The sequence below is a fragment of the Aspergillus pseudotamarii genome (assembly GCF_009193445.1).
Source record: "Aspergillus pseudotamarii strain CBS 117625 unplaced genomic scaffold BDV38scaffold_17, whole genome shotgun sequence".
NCBI classification, from domain to species: Eukaryota; Fungi; Ascomycota; class Eurotiomycetes; order Eurotiales; family Aspergillaceae; genus Aspergillus; species Aspergillus pseudotamarii.
In genome coordinates this window covers 396,129-410,124 of record NW_022475031.1, presented here as the reverse complement: position 1 = coordinate 410,124, position 13,996 = coordinate 396,129, and the positions used below count along the sequence as shown (strand labels likewise).

Below are 13,996 nucleotides of genomic sequence, written 5' to 3'. Positions count from 1 at the left end.
ATGCAATTTAAATCCATGGACTGACATCTGGAAAGGGAAAAGTAGCTGTCAAGCTCAGAGAGCGTTAAGGTGCCTCCATGGCCGCACGTGCGTCCGATCTTCGTCGGTTTAGGGCTATCGATGGGGATCCACTCCCTCTAGTAGTGTCGGCTCGACACTCCAAAAGGGAAAAGGATATGCATTAAGGTAGTATGCCAGGCCAGGAACATTTGATAGAATCCGAAGACAAATGATACTCCATTACACGTGCGCGGCATCAATACTTGTCCTTATAAGCCTTATGTTTGTGCCTGAAATGTGGTGGAATAGGTCTGTGTCTTTTATCCCTCGCCTCGCCATCTATTTTGAGTGGACTGTCTTTCTGGTCATTAAGAATTTCGATTGACCATGTTGAACTTGCAGTCATTCGGCAAAGTGCTGCCGCTGCTGGTGGGAACTGGCCTAGCAGCTGTTAGCTATCCACCAATCCCCGAGGACTTGACGACCCCTTATCAACAACGTCTTGCGATATATGGTCCCAATGGTGCGCAAGTCCATTCCCCATGAAAAGCAGAACCATGATTGACCTTCTGATATAGCTGTTTCCGTGGGTTGGAATACCTATGAGAAACTAAACCAAAGTTGTGTCCAATATGGCACCTCCAAGGAGAAGCTCGATGCGCAGGCGTGCTCTACGACTTCGTCGACATATGCAACCTCTCGGACTTACTCTAATGCTGTTGTCATCACGGGCTTGACCCCAGCAACGACGTACTACTACAAGATTGTTTCCACAAACTCTACCGTGGATCAGTTCCTCAGTCCTCGCAGCCCTGGCGATACCACGCCTTTCAACCTCGATGTAGTCATCGACCTTGGGGTTTTCGGTAAAGATGGCTACACCATCACCTCCAACAACGCTAAGAAGAGTAGCATTCCATCTATCGATCCGGAGTTGAACCATACTACCATTGGCCGCTTAGCTGAGACTGTCGATGATTATGAATTCGTGCTTCATCCCGGTGATTTTGCCTACGCCGATGACTGGTACCTGAAGCCGAAAAATCTGTTGGACGGCAAAGATGCCTACCAGGCAATCCTAGAGCAGTTCTACGACCAGCTGGCTCCTATCAGTGGACGCAAACCGTATATGGTTTCCCCAGGGAACCACGAGGCGGCCTGTGGAGAGATCCCCTTTACCACTGGTCTCTGCCCCTTAGGACAGCGTAATTTCACTGCGTACATGCATCGGTATGACGAGACCATGCCCAGTGCTTTTGTTTCCGCCTCGTCAAACGCCACGGCCCAAAAGCTCGCCACAAAAGCCCAGAGCCTCGCTCAGCCACCCTTCTGGTATTCATTCGAGTACGGAATGGCGCATATTGTCATGATCAATACCGAAACGGACTTCCCCTCGGCCCCAGATGGACAGGATGGTTCGGCCAAACTCAACAGCGGACCGTTTGGTCGCGACGGCCAACAGCTAGCATTCCTCGAGGCTGACCTCGCCAGTGTCGACCGGACCGTGACACCCTGGGTGATTGTTGCGGGACACAGACCTTGGTACACGACCGGCGCCAGCTCCGGCATCTGCGAGCCCTGTCAAGAAGCATTCGAGGAACTATTCTATAAATACGGCGTTGACCTCGGAGTGTTTGGCCACGTGCACAACTCCCAACGCTTTTTGCCTGTCCACAAGAACACTGCGGACCCCAACGGTATGAACGATCCCGCGGCTCCCATGTATATTGTCGCTGGTGGTGCTGGCAACATTGAGGGTCTCAGCTCGGTTGGGTCGAAGCCGTCATACACTGAATTTGCTTACGCCGATGACTATAGTTACAGCACTCTTCGCATCCTGGACGCAAACCACCTGCAGGTGGACTTCATCCGGTCTTCCACCGGAGAGGTTCTCGACTCGAGCAAGCTGTATAAGAGCCACAAGGAGCAGTTTGTTGTTCAGTGAGACAGGGCTCACCGATGTTCTCGTCCGAATAAGAAAAGCTACTATGAACAGTGTGAGAGAATGATCTCTTTTGACGATCTGTCGTGACTGTCATTTCACCTCATACACGACTGCAAACGTCTTCTCCTTGGTTTCTTCTTGTTACTTACATCTTCACAATGTACATTTGTCCTACTAATACGATTCTATTATTCTCTTGTACACAGTTCGCCGAAGGGTCCTCCTGTATGTAAGGAATGAAAACTTCCGAAGAGTAGAGTTATACACATTATGATCTATATCTAACTATTTTCACTCATATTTTTCTAAAACCCAATATGACACTTCCCGTAACAGTATTAACCGAACAAAGCCTGTCCACGAAAAAGGAGAGATCCGCGACGAATGAATCCAAGACTGTCACAGAGCCGGAACCGCCACGTCGTTCTTACTTCCTTGCCCAGTTTTCTTGACACTCTTCCATTCCAGAAAGCAACTAGCCACGAGCGCTACCAGCGCAAGTGCCAAACTGACGCGGTATGCGTCGCGAAGCCCGCTCATATACGCCCTAATCACCGCATCAAGTTGATCCAACTGCCCCAAAGTAGCCAGGACATGTCTCATTTCCGTGGCTCCGGCACCGACAATGGCACGCGGATCCACTGTCGGTGCATACTCGCGGATGCCGTCGATCAATCCGTTTTGAAAGACGGATTGCCCGACAGCGATGAAGAGCGCGCCTCCCAAAGTCTGGAAGAACATTACGGCAGCCGTGCCGACGGGGATGTCTTCGGGTGGGAGCACGGTCTGTACCGCTGTCATTGGGATTTGGAAACCAGCACCGACTCCCGCTCCGACTAGGATTTGATAGCCAATCCACTTTCCAGTGCTGATGTCCACGGAGTACGTCGTAATAAGACCCGTGCCAACGGCTGCAATGGCGGTACTACCGATCAGAAACGGGGTATAGTAGCCGACAGCAGTTACGAATGCACCGACGAGGACGGAAGAGATGACGGTCGCGAGCATCAAGGGAAGGAGCTGGATCCCGGATTTCATCGCGGACGATCCTTTCACGCTTTGGAAGAAAATGGGGACATAGTAGACCAGGAGAAAGAATGCACCACCGAAGAACAAGGCGAACATCGTTGCAGATAACACCGACCGTCGCTTCAGGATCCCCGGTGGGAGTGTAGCACGGTCGCCCAATTTGATCTGTGAGAAGGTGAAAATGATGATCATGAGTCCGAAGCCGACAAATAGCCCAATAACACGCGAGCTGTTCCATGGGTATTTATTTCCTCCCCATTGCAGCGCGAGAAGGAGGCACACAATGGCCGGAATGAGAAGACTGGCACCGATAAGATCTAGCTGTTTGATCCGATCGAGGATGGGCGTCCCGGAAAACTCACTCTTCTTGGGAACTCGCAGGATGAAGATGATAACAGCAATGGAAAGACCTCCTATGGGAAGACTACAAGCTCTTAGATCATTTTGCTCATGGTCCTGGGAATATCGTGTAGCACTTACTTGATATAGAAACACCATCTCCATGACACGCCGTCGGTGAATGCACCTCCGAGTAATGGTCCAGCGATTGAAGCAATCCCCCATACCATGCCAAACATCCCAAATACGAGCGGCCTCTTGGGTAGTGGAACTATTGAAGTGAGCTACTGCAGTACGAGGGAGTTGACATTGGGTATCGCACCAGTCATTGATATGATTACCAAAGCCCCAGAGAATATGCCAGCAACGCCAATACCTGCCACAGCTCTGCCAACAATCAAGACGGTGCTACTAGGTGCAACGGCGCAGATGAGTGACCCGATCTCAAAGATGAGAACAGCGATCAGGAAACCCCATTTGACCTGAGCGATTGGATGTCAGCGCCGGGCCCATACAGTTACTCACCCAAATCAACGGCTTACTGACACTAAATATCTTGTAAATCCTGCCGTAGGATGGCTGCAATGCAGTGGATGTCAGGAAATATGCACTGCCATACCAGGCAATGTCCTCGATGCTCTTGAACTGGTCGGTGATCTTCGGGATCGCTACGCCAATGATTGTCTGATCGAGAGCAACCAGAAACACGGCAAGGTAGAGAGCAAGAATCACGACTATAACCTTCGTGATGCTAGGATACTCAATTTCCCTTACTCCCGTGTCGATCTTCTCCGTCGAGCCTTCGATATCCGATTTTTCCTCTACTGCCATCGTGCAATTTCTGCTGTCTTTCAGGTTGAGACAAGCAAGGGACGGAAATGACAAGTAGTTCAGTTGAGATTATTCGACGAACAATTATTGCAGCATTGTATTGATACTGTGCTTGGTAGGGGATTTATACACCCGGTCTGCTCAGGTACAAGAACCGCGAGATGCAAGCACACCAGGTGAATGGTGACGAGTCGGACATTCGGGCCTCAATCCGACCGACGAAAACTCTATGAAGATTGCATATGGGGATAACCATTTGGGCAGCACGTCCCGAATACGAGGTCAAAATGACGGGTTGCCCAATCATCCCAGCAGCTCGTTCGGATAGCTTCAAGTTTATTGCAAGTGCGTCCCGTTCTGCAGGATGACAAAGTCACGTCAAGAGTGAGTCACAAATATCCGAGAGAAGTCATAGATTGTCTCTCAACCTCGACCCTTCGCCACGTGTGCCTTGGTAGCTTTGGGAGTTAAAACGAGCCAAAGGATGTAGCAATGAATCTAGAGAGCGCAGGTCACGCAGCCACCATGGCGTCAGTGACGCTGCTGTCCAGTCCGATAACACATGGGAGATATAGGCATATGCCAAGTCTTGAGGAATCTAGGAATCGCGACCTTGGGAGGCTTAACTAAAGTGGATTTGTCAGGCCCATAGAAAGAAGGAAAGCGAAAGAAGCTCGTTTAAGCTTTAACTTTCCTGTCGCACATAAGAGCCACCGTGCTCTCGTCACTTTAGTGGTGGGACCAGTGTCAAAGCGAGCCAAGCGCTGCCAAAATACGAAGCGTCTCTACCCACACGAGGGGTTACTTCCCATGGATTCCCGGGCTGAATAACGCCCGATGCCTTGAGTGAGTCTGCTGTTCCACTGGTCAGTGATGTATAGCTATAAAGGCAGTCTCCCCTTTTGTAGTGCCTATAAAGTGGCCTCGGTCATGCATACCATAGAATCCGATGTCGTTGCGCTTCCGACTCTTTATGTCATACAATTAAGGCTGACCCATTAATAGAACAAGATCAATCCTAAAGTCGATCTCGGACGAGATTACGGACGAAGGGTATATGGAGAATTGCAAGTAGGGTGAGTAGACATTGTTAAATCCTCATTTGCCCTACTATCGGAGAACGAGGCTTTGTGACAATGGAAACGCATTTGTCGATATATCTCAGTGTGCATAATCACATCATGTCTGCCCGTTACTCTACCACTCCCAACACTTCATCGGTATGAAGCACTCTGCCACTCTTGACTCCTCATTGGTTCCATCATGCTGTCTACGCGTGAACCTAAGGAAGATTTGGTTATGGGACTCAGCAGTTGGCTCGCTGTAGTGGTCATTATTGCCTGCTGAGCAGTTACAGTTGGTCTCTGCAAGGAACACTCCAAATTCACGCACACGACGGTGTTCCGGGATGTGCCCTCCACACAAGGATAAGCCCGATTGGTCATCCTCTATTCCGCCCAAAGGCACCCTGTCATGCTGCAGAGCAATGACTTGGGCCGAAGCGATCTTATGTTTACATGGCGCATGGGGTGGGTTATAGGAGACTGATGCGGGCCTATCCGACGCCTGTACCTTGTCTTCAAAAGTGGTAGCAGATGGAATCCAAAAAGGCGATTCTGGAGCAAGATCTTCTTCAATGTGGACAATTGTTTCAGCAAGCGCAGCCCATGCTGCACACTTGAAGAATGCTTGAACCGGCGGTGCTAGTCGAAGGAGAATCATTGCCTTGCGGCGTACGAAACGGTCCCGACATTTCACAGCCGTGTAGAACAGTGGCAGTCCTATGCCAGTCTCAAACGTGAATGGAGGTTGTGCACCATCTACCACATTGGATGCATCGAGTGCAGATGTTGCGTGTTTAACTATCTGCCGGAACCGATCCGTCTGCGCATCGTACACCATCTCATTATCTGCTAGGCATGTGGAGATCATTATGAAAGTAACTGTGTGATAAGTCAGCAGTGTTTGTACAGCCCCGACATTTAGAGATTTGGGAGGCGCTCCCATCTCTCGGTCCTTTAGGTGAGCAAAGGCTCTCTCCCAACTGTCCAGCTTTCGTGTGAGAGCACACTGTTGTTCTTCCAAGGAGGATGCGTCATTGTCAACGCATCGCGGACGACCGTAGTATCTACGCGCTTCGTTCCCCAATAGGAAGGCTTCTGTGACTAACTCAATCATAGCTGTTTGGGCCGCTGTGAGGGTCGCAAAACTTGGACTTCCATACACAATAACAGGTCCGACTCCCTTACCCACTGGGTACCCCCCCGAGATCATCGCTGCAGCACCAAGTCGGAAGAATATAGGTGTTATGACCTCTTGTAATACATTTGTATAGTATGGCATGGTTGAAGACTGCCGTAGAGTCATGATAAGATGCACCCCCTGTTCATACAATTGCATGGCCTCCACGACATGACCCTGAAGCGCCTCGATGCAGATGTAGAGGACACAGGTTATGAGTGCAACATGCGGGTTGAAGTCGTTATATGCAACCCTTCGTCGGACACGTGCCATGGACCGTGAGTACCAGGATACAGCCTGGGCGTGCTTCCCGACCGATGTGGTGCCTTGAAAAACCATGGGAGGACCAATAAACGGATCTGGATCTTCAAAAAGAGCACTTATGGCAACGACAGCGTCCCAAACTGCGGGCTCCGATCGACATATTTCTGGAACAATGCCCTTCCAGAACCGATGGTCCAAATAACCGCCAATTGCGGGTCCGGCGCGGTGAAAATAGTACTCGAAAGCGCGTCGCTCTTGCCATCCGTGGTTCACGAAGTCGCCAAGGGGATAGCTGCTGATGGACGGCGTCGACCCACGAGGGATGCGCATCTCAGTTTGATTCAAGACGTATGTACACCTGCGGCCGGTGCTCTTGCACCGTACACACTGCGGCTTTATCTCATCACACTTGACCTTACGTATCCTAGTGTTGGGATGAGATAGGAACAATCAGAACTGTCATTCTAAGGCTGATGAAGAAGGCCACATACTTGCAAGTTGTACATCCTGTCCTCGTCTTCACCTTTGCCGACCACCCGGTCCCACGATAATAGGCGAAGGCCTCGGACATTCTCACTAAGCTGTTACACTGTTGCTGGGCGATCAATGTGAAATTCTACCGTGATGATGGGCAGACACCGCGTCTGAGTGTCGGATGTTCCGAGGCGTGTTTAAAGATAGCAGAAGCTAGGCTTGATAAAGACAAGCTGCCTGGGTGCCTGATTGGCAATTGGCCCATTCGGAACATGACATCATACTAGGTGTCGACTAACCCCAAATAGGGATTTTGGTGCTTTTGAAGCCATGGAAAGTACTGTCCATATCGACAGGGATGATGAGGAGTAATGCGAGAATGGATGGCATATAAGATGGTTGAAAGAGGCGTGTGGTCCAGCATGACTTCTCTGACACCGATTGTCATTGCATTTGAACATCGTTCAGACAACTCGAACCGTCAATCCAGTAAGTGCTCATATACGCACCAAGAGGGCGTCGATCTAAGCTGAATATCCATACCAGCCTACCTTCGATGCGCTGCTGAGAAGCTGTAAACTCCTCCGCGTTAGTGGCTATTGAAGGACATCATCTCCAGGTCCATCAAGCGCGGCTAAGGCGCTATGGCCAAGGACGACAGTGCTGGTAATGGGAGCCTCATTGTGGGCATGATCATCCTAGGATTTGCAGTATGCGTCATGATTTATTGTGGGATTCGACAGATGCTGGAGGATCTTCCACGCTATAACATCCGGGACAGGACCCCCGAACAAATTTCGTACATGCGGGAGGTGCGCCAACGGACCCTTCATCAAGCTTGGTGCCACTCTCGGTCGAAATCCGTCGCCACAGACCCCGAGCGATGAAAGGGCCAGTGCGGGAGATGTGGTAGTGTATGCGCAATCTTATGGAGAGGGCTTGCTATGGTATGCATGGTGACAATCAGTGGTGCTCTACGAGATAACAGAAGGAATGATTCTGATCGATTCGATATATCACTCATTTACACAAGGGGTTGTCATGTTGAAAAGTCCCGGTTCTTGGCAGGCTTAGGGTGTATCGAGATGAGATGTGCATAGCAACACGAAAACTAGTCTGTCCCATTGCATAGCATTACCCAGCTGGCATTCTTCTTCCCGTCAGCATTCCTCATGTCCGTGCCAACCGACAGCTCTACACATGAAACATGACCATTCCGAGTGGCCCAAAGTAGAGAGCTGTTTTTACCAGCGGCTTGGGTCAATCGCAACGACAGCGCGTGGATCGAATGAGATCCGCCAAATGGTCTCATGACCAGTTGGAGACACCCAATCCAGTGGTAGCTCAAACCCGCGGCCTACTGGATCCACTTCTATCTTCTTCAGGGGTGGTGGGTAAGGAGATCTAAGCGATCACCAACGCTAGTGTGAGACGCTCGGTCCTAGCTGCTATATACCCCTCATCCTTCTCCACGACTCAGATCCACTACGGAGTCCATACTCCGCATTGCGCCAGCCTTTCCAGTGATGGTATATTGTAGCGGTGTTGGCGATGAGTACTCACTTCTGTTAATCTATCCCATCTCTACTCTGGGAACTCCAACCACCATTCACCAAATGCACAGTAGTCCATAAGTAGTTATAGAATGACATTCTTCCCACCAGCTCGCCTGTGTCCAAGTATGCCGCATCCGGTGGGGAATTACGGTCTTGTCGATCGGTGTGAGTGAGTTAGGAGGACTGCGTGCCAAGAGCCGTAGGGGCCATTAGCTCAGAAGTCGTGAAAAAAAAAGGGAAAAAATGAGATCTGGGGGGCTTTTTATAATGGGAGCGAGTGGACGGTCGAACTTTGTGCCTGATTCGCTCCCCAAACCATCAAGAGATCTTTCTCTATTGGCTAGGCATCATCAAACTTTGGCTTTCATCCATCCATCCTATCAGGTCTGAGGATCCCCCCAGCTCTGGTGATCAGTCGAACGAGACAGGACCAACTGAGTTAAACCTGAACTCCGGAACCAAGGTCCGAATCCCAGCATCTGCTTGGATTGGATCACATAGATGGGGCTTGAGATCATCATGTCAAAAATCGCTATCCCGAACAGTTTGTCGCTCCACGACTAGTCAATGCACGAGGCCCAATGGAAGATCAGATTCTGTACAACGCGAAGAGCATAGCGATGATCCCCCTCGAAGATGGTTAGTTATGCTTAGCCTTCAATAGTGGCATCTCTGCCTTGGGTTGGGTTCTCCCCCTTTTTCGCCCCGCGCGATCCCCCAGGGTGCATTTCGCTTGTCAGGATCTCCAAAGTCTCCTGCTGGGCTTGTCATAAACTTCCGGTCCACTAAATGACACGTCAGAAGGTCTCCACCTTGCATGGTAAGCACACCATAGCAACAGTATGACGCCGCGCACAAGTCGGGGGATTTGTTTCCGACGGGTCTCCCCCAAAGGTAACCCACAGAACAGTCAAGGTCAAATGCGAGGACGAAACACGGAACTGAACTCGTAGAAGGGAGGAAGAGAGGGAGGGAGGGGGAGAGAGCCAGTATATGAAGAAGATCTAGATCTTTAATTTGAATTCATTGTCACATGTGGCCCAAACCCCAATAGCATGTCGTTCAAAGCGCACGACGTGAAAATAGCAAAGACCCCAAAAAAGCCAATCTATGTTTTTATCTCTCGCATGGCTGACGCCGAGCAAGTCCGGAATTTGGTCCCTGCTCGTATTATTGGAGGGACCTCCTTGCGTGATGATGTGCTACAGTAATTAGGGTTACATCCAGCAAGGACGACCGAAGTCAATGCGTCAAGAGTGGAGGCAACCCCGTTCGCCACCCGTGTCCTTAAAACATATTTATCCCTTGGCTCCTATACGAAAGGTGTGCTTCTCGCACTTTGAAATGAAGGCAACATGAATTTTCCGTGCAATCACAGTGATTGGGGTTTCCACCAGAAATCCCCGACGGTGACGGTGGAGGGTTCATACCGGCTGTGATGGACGATTCTCAGCCATGGCTACAAACAGCGAATCGAGTGCTCATCGGGGTCGGTTTGGCTATTAATACTCCTCTTCTGGTGATGCGAATCTATACCAAGATTTGCCTGATGAAAAAGTTTTGGTGGGATGACGGTGAGTCGATAGTATTTTGCAGTCAATGGAGCTTCGTTTGGGGGGCATAGTTAACGGATAGCGGCCAGTATGCTTGATTCTTGCTTGGGTATATACCGTCGAAAGGTCCTGGTTACCCATCAACCTGTACTGACAGGCAGCTAGATGTTTTCCCTAGGGACGCAAGCGATCATTCTATGTAAGACATCTCGCCAGTGGCATAGTATGCGGTCACTAAGATCACTCTAGATGGGTTCGGACATGCAGGCTATGGCATCCACGCTTCACAACTCTCGCTGTCCCAGTTGAGCACGTATGGCAAGGTATACGAATATAATCCACATGCAACGTGAACTGAACCTCGCTTGCTAATCGCCGGGCTTTCCCTGGGTTAGTGCATGCTGGCGGCATCGACGATATACGTTCCCGCTCTCGCCTTTGCGAAGCTCGCCTTGCTTATGCTCTATTATCGACTCCTACAGGCGACGCACCCACGATACATATACGCGATATACGCGGTCGGCTTCATCATTGCAGGCTACAGTCTTGCACTTTCCTTGGCGTTGATCTTCGGCTGCAGCCCTATACAAAAGAGCTGGGACGTGACGGTGGCAGGCTCCTGCATCAACATCAGCGGCGTGTATCTTGCAACTGCGATCACGAACACGATCAGTGATGTCACCTTGATGTTGCTTCCGATCCCCATTGTATGGGGTCTCCGGCTACCTGTCATCCAGAAAATAGGAGTGCTCTGCATGTTTGGTGTTGGATTTTTGTAAGTGACCGTCACCTTCCATCCCGCATGGGTCCAGAGAGCCGACAATTTCCCGCGATACATAGTGGCCTCGCTGCACCAGTCTGTTGTTGTGATTCTTACCTGGCTCCTATAGAACCACCAGTATAAGTATCGTTCGCTTAGCAACGCTGATGCCTCTGGTCACGTCGCAAGATCAGACACACGATATCGCGTTGGCAGCTGTCTTCATGTGAGTCCGTGGGCTGTGCTGCATCTTGGGATCGGACTAATGGATCTCACTCGGTGTAGCAATATTGAAGCCAACACGATTATCATATGCGGTTCATTCCCCTATTTACGCCAGTTTCTGCGATACCATGCTCCACGGTGGATAGATTATAGTCTAGGCTCGCGACGGAAATACTCTTCGACAGAGTCGCCATCGGCTCCCGTGCGGAAGCCTGGTCTCACTCAACTCCAGGATGATATTGAAAGGGCGGTCAATCATACGGATGGGATGGCGAGCGTGGAAGGAAATATCGAACGGGGGCCCAGAGAAGTACTATAGCATTCGTTTGGGTGCAGAAAAGTGGACGGTCTGGCCAGGTTCAGAAGCATGTACTTCTCGCAGATATCTAATAGAGAAGGGGGGCGTTAATATTTAGAGAAATACTTTTCGGGCATCTATTTTCATACTCGATTATTTACTCTTCCAAGTTTCCCCCGGTGTCACTGAGCTGTGCTAGTTTTTACTCGAGATAGTTGGCCAAGGTCTCCAGCAACGTCACAACGCGCGCCCATTGCCGCTCCATATCCATGAGACTATCTGCAAGACTCCGTGGCTCAGTGCCTCATAATGATGCCAGACTCCTCCCGCCGCGATGCAAAGTCTACATTCACAACCGGAAGACAGTCAAATCTGCATGTATAGACCGCGTCAAGCGGAAGGCAGGGCCATATGTACGTACAATCCAAATAAAGCCCCTATTCTCCGCTGCTGCTGCTGTTCGAAAAAGTAACTGCGCCTTCGGAATACAACGGAAATATCCCGTTCGCCTGCGGCTGTCTGTAATCCTACAATTGTGACCAGCCCGACGGCCATATTGCCACCTGACCTGTCACCTCTCTCAAACACACGGTCGGGATTCACGCCGGGGTCGGCACGGACGAGAACGGATGTCGCATTCTTGCTGACAAGGTCGGAGTTCATGGAACTTGGTGGAGTCACATATAACGCCCGAGTGGCGGTACCCAACTTGACTGGACGAATACGAGTGTGTGCTTGCCGGGGTGCGCGGGCACAATGGTCGCGAAGCGAGTATCCACCTCTGGCGATAGATGATCGTGGGGCTGGAGCAATAGATGAATAGAAAAGCCAAAGAGTTCGGTGTGGATTTGTCGTTCGCCGAGAAGGTCAGATCCGCCAAGGAGTAGGAAGGGACGATTGGAAAGGAAAGCCTAGATCTCTCATCACGAGAGGTTTTTGGCAGTCATTTTTCTCTGTGTCAGTATATCTATTCAGCGGCCTGTGTAGAAGGTAAATAGGATGAAAGTAGGTCTAGATATGCAAGACCGTGTATTGTAGTGAAGGCCACGCTATGTCGCAAGGCCAATCATAGATTCCGAAAGCTGGACAATTAGTGGGCTATGTTCGATGTGCATGCCATTGTGAGGTACTCTATATCCGGTTGGTATACATATGCAACGGGACCTCCTGGTAGAAAAATGCTCCACTCGATGTGAGAGTAAATGTATACCACTGCTATCGAGGTCCTCGCAAGAAGTCGAGGAAAAGCAGAGTCTCAAGACAATTGACGTCACCTGATCTCACATGGTGTCTTCCTCTCTAAACGGCCTAGTGGCAGGGATATCATTTCTCCGGATTCTCGGATATCATAACAACTTCTAGATCGAACGAGCTTCGCATGATCGCTACCCAGGGCGAATCCCCATGGGATACATAGCCATCCGTGAACGATGGGGCTGACCGTCCAAATTTCAGTCTCCTGTCTACAGCTCCAGCAGTTGTTCCCAATCATCGTTCTAACACACTCTCGCCCGGACAACCGTTGGATATGAGCACGATGATCTAGCTAACTTACTCCTATCGTGTGAAGAGACAAATCCACATACTTTGCATACCTTCTCACTGAGACACATCTTCTCCGAGCCTCTGTCCGGGACCATACCCGTCAATGCTGCTTCCTGGAGAAGCCGAGCACCAGACTCCGCTGTCCCGCTGTCTTCGGCCCCTATGCTGCATCCACAATCTCCTCCAGCACCCAGCTATTGATACTTACTCATGCGCCGCTTCTAATTCTGATTAGCAAACTTGGAATCGATCTCGTGTCGCAGTTCATCCCCGTCATACCTGTCGATGGTGAGTGAAGTTAGCGGCATGTGTAGCCCAGGCAGAAATGATGTTCCCTGGGCCATGTCCAAACTGTTGTTGCCTTGCATTTCAGGATGGGTAAACTGTGTCCCTTCAGCTGCTGCGGTCTCAAAATCCCTCTCATACGTCATACAGCCCATCTGTCGGTTGACAACCCGTCGTTATAAACTGCCGTTTCATTGATCTTCTAAGGAGAGGGCTTGCTTCGACTTCACAATGACGATGTCCGTAATCCACACCCATAAAGGTCAGGAGCAAGCCCACAGATACATTACGTAGGCGTGTGATGGAATATTCTAGTAGATCAAAAGTTTATTGCATTCAAGCTTTGGGTATCAGGGATATTGTTGCTATGGATAGGGTCATTACCAAACTACTCATCTCAAGATACTTTCCATATGGACAATGAGTGATGTTGGTGTTTGGCACACAAACATATTTTGTGCCCAGGTACCCAAATGACAGATGTGAGCGTAATTTTGCTGGACCCCTAGACCCATTTCTCGGGTTTTATGCTCCCACTTGACTTTCGAAATTATCGTTAATCGAAAGGCAAACTTTCAATTCTATGCTGGATCCTTTTAACTCCCACGTCATCTGAATCGTTACGTCGTTTTTCGGTCTCATCTAGGGCTA

At 50.1% G+C, this 13,996-nt stretch overlaps 4 protein-coding genes across 4 annotated transcripts; 2 read left to right on the top strand and 2 right to left on the bottom strand.

Annotated features, from left to right (window-relative positions):
- Positions 1-125: 125 nt before the first annotated feature.
- BDV38DRAFT_55554 (purple acid phosphatase family protein) lies at positions 126-1,994 on the top strand. Its single transcript, XM_032063545.1, has 2 exons — positions 126-523; positions 579-1,994. Exons 1-2 carry the CDS (start codon positions 388-390, stop codon positions 1,943-1,945), a joined length of 1,503 nt encoding a protein of 500 aa, XP_031915296.1. The 5' UTR covers positions 126-387; the 3' UTR covers positions 1,946-1,994.
- Positions 1,995-2,183: 189 nt separating this feature from the next.
- BDV38DRAFT_55368 (MDR family MFS transporter) lies at positions 2,184-4,701 on the bottom strand. The gene is made up of 4 exons (XM_032063544.1): positions 3,860-4,701; positions 3,636-3,795; positions 3,455-3,584; positions 2,184-3,398 (listed from the first exon to the last, which is right to left on the bottom strand). The coding sequence occupies exons 1-4, from the start codon at positions 4,142-4,144 to the stop codon at positions 2,345-2,347; spliced, it is 1,629 nt and encodes a 542-aa protein (XP_031915295.1). The 5' UTR covers positions 4,145-4,701; the 3' UTR covers positions 2,184-2,344.
- BDV38DRAFT_55367 (Zn(II)2Cys6 transcription factor domain-containing protein) lies at positions 4,702-7,313 on the bottom strand. The gene is made up of 3 exons (XM_032063543.1): positions 7,141-7,313; positions 5,083-7,073; positions 4,702-4,999 (listed from the first exon to the last, which is right to left on the bottom strand). Exons 1-2 carry the CDS (start codon positions 7,218-7,220, stop codon positions 5,342-5,344), a joined length of 1,812 nt encoding a protein of 603 aa, XP_031915294.1. The 5' UTR covers positions 7,221-7,313; the 3' UTR covers positions 4,702-4,999; positions 5,083-5,341.
- Positions 7,314-10,106: 2,793 nt separating this feature from the next.
- BDV38DRAFT_55313 (uncharacterized protein) lies at positions 10,107-11,721 on the top strand. The gene is made up of 6 exons (XM_032063542.1): positions 10,107-10,341; positions 10,411-10,431; positions 10,482-10,555; positions 10,628-11,007; positions 11,123-11,218; positions 11,278-11,721. The coding sequence occupies exons 1-6, from the start codon at positions 10,323-10,325 to the stop codon at positions 11,534-11,536; spliced, it is 849 nt and encodes a 282-aa protein (XP_031915293.1). The 5' UTR covers positions 10,107-10,322; the 3' UTR covers positions 11,537-11,721.
- The last annotated feature ends 2,275 nt before the right edge of the window (positions 11,722-13,996 follow it).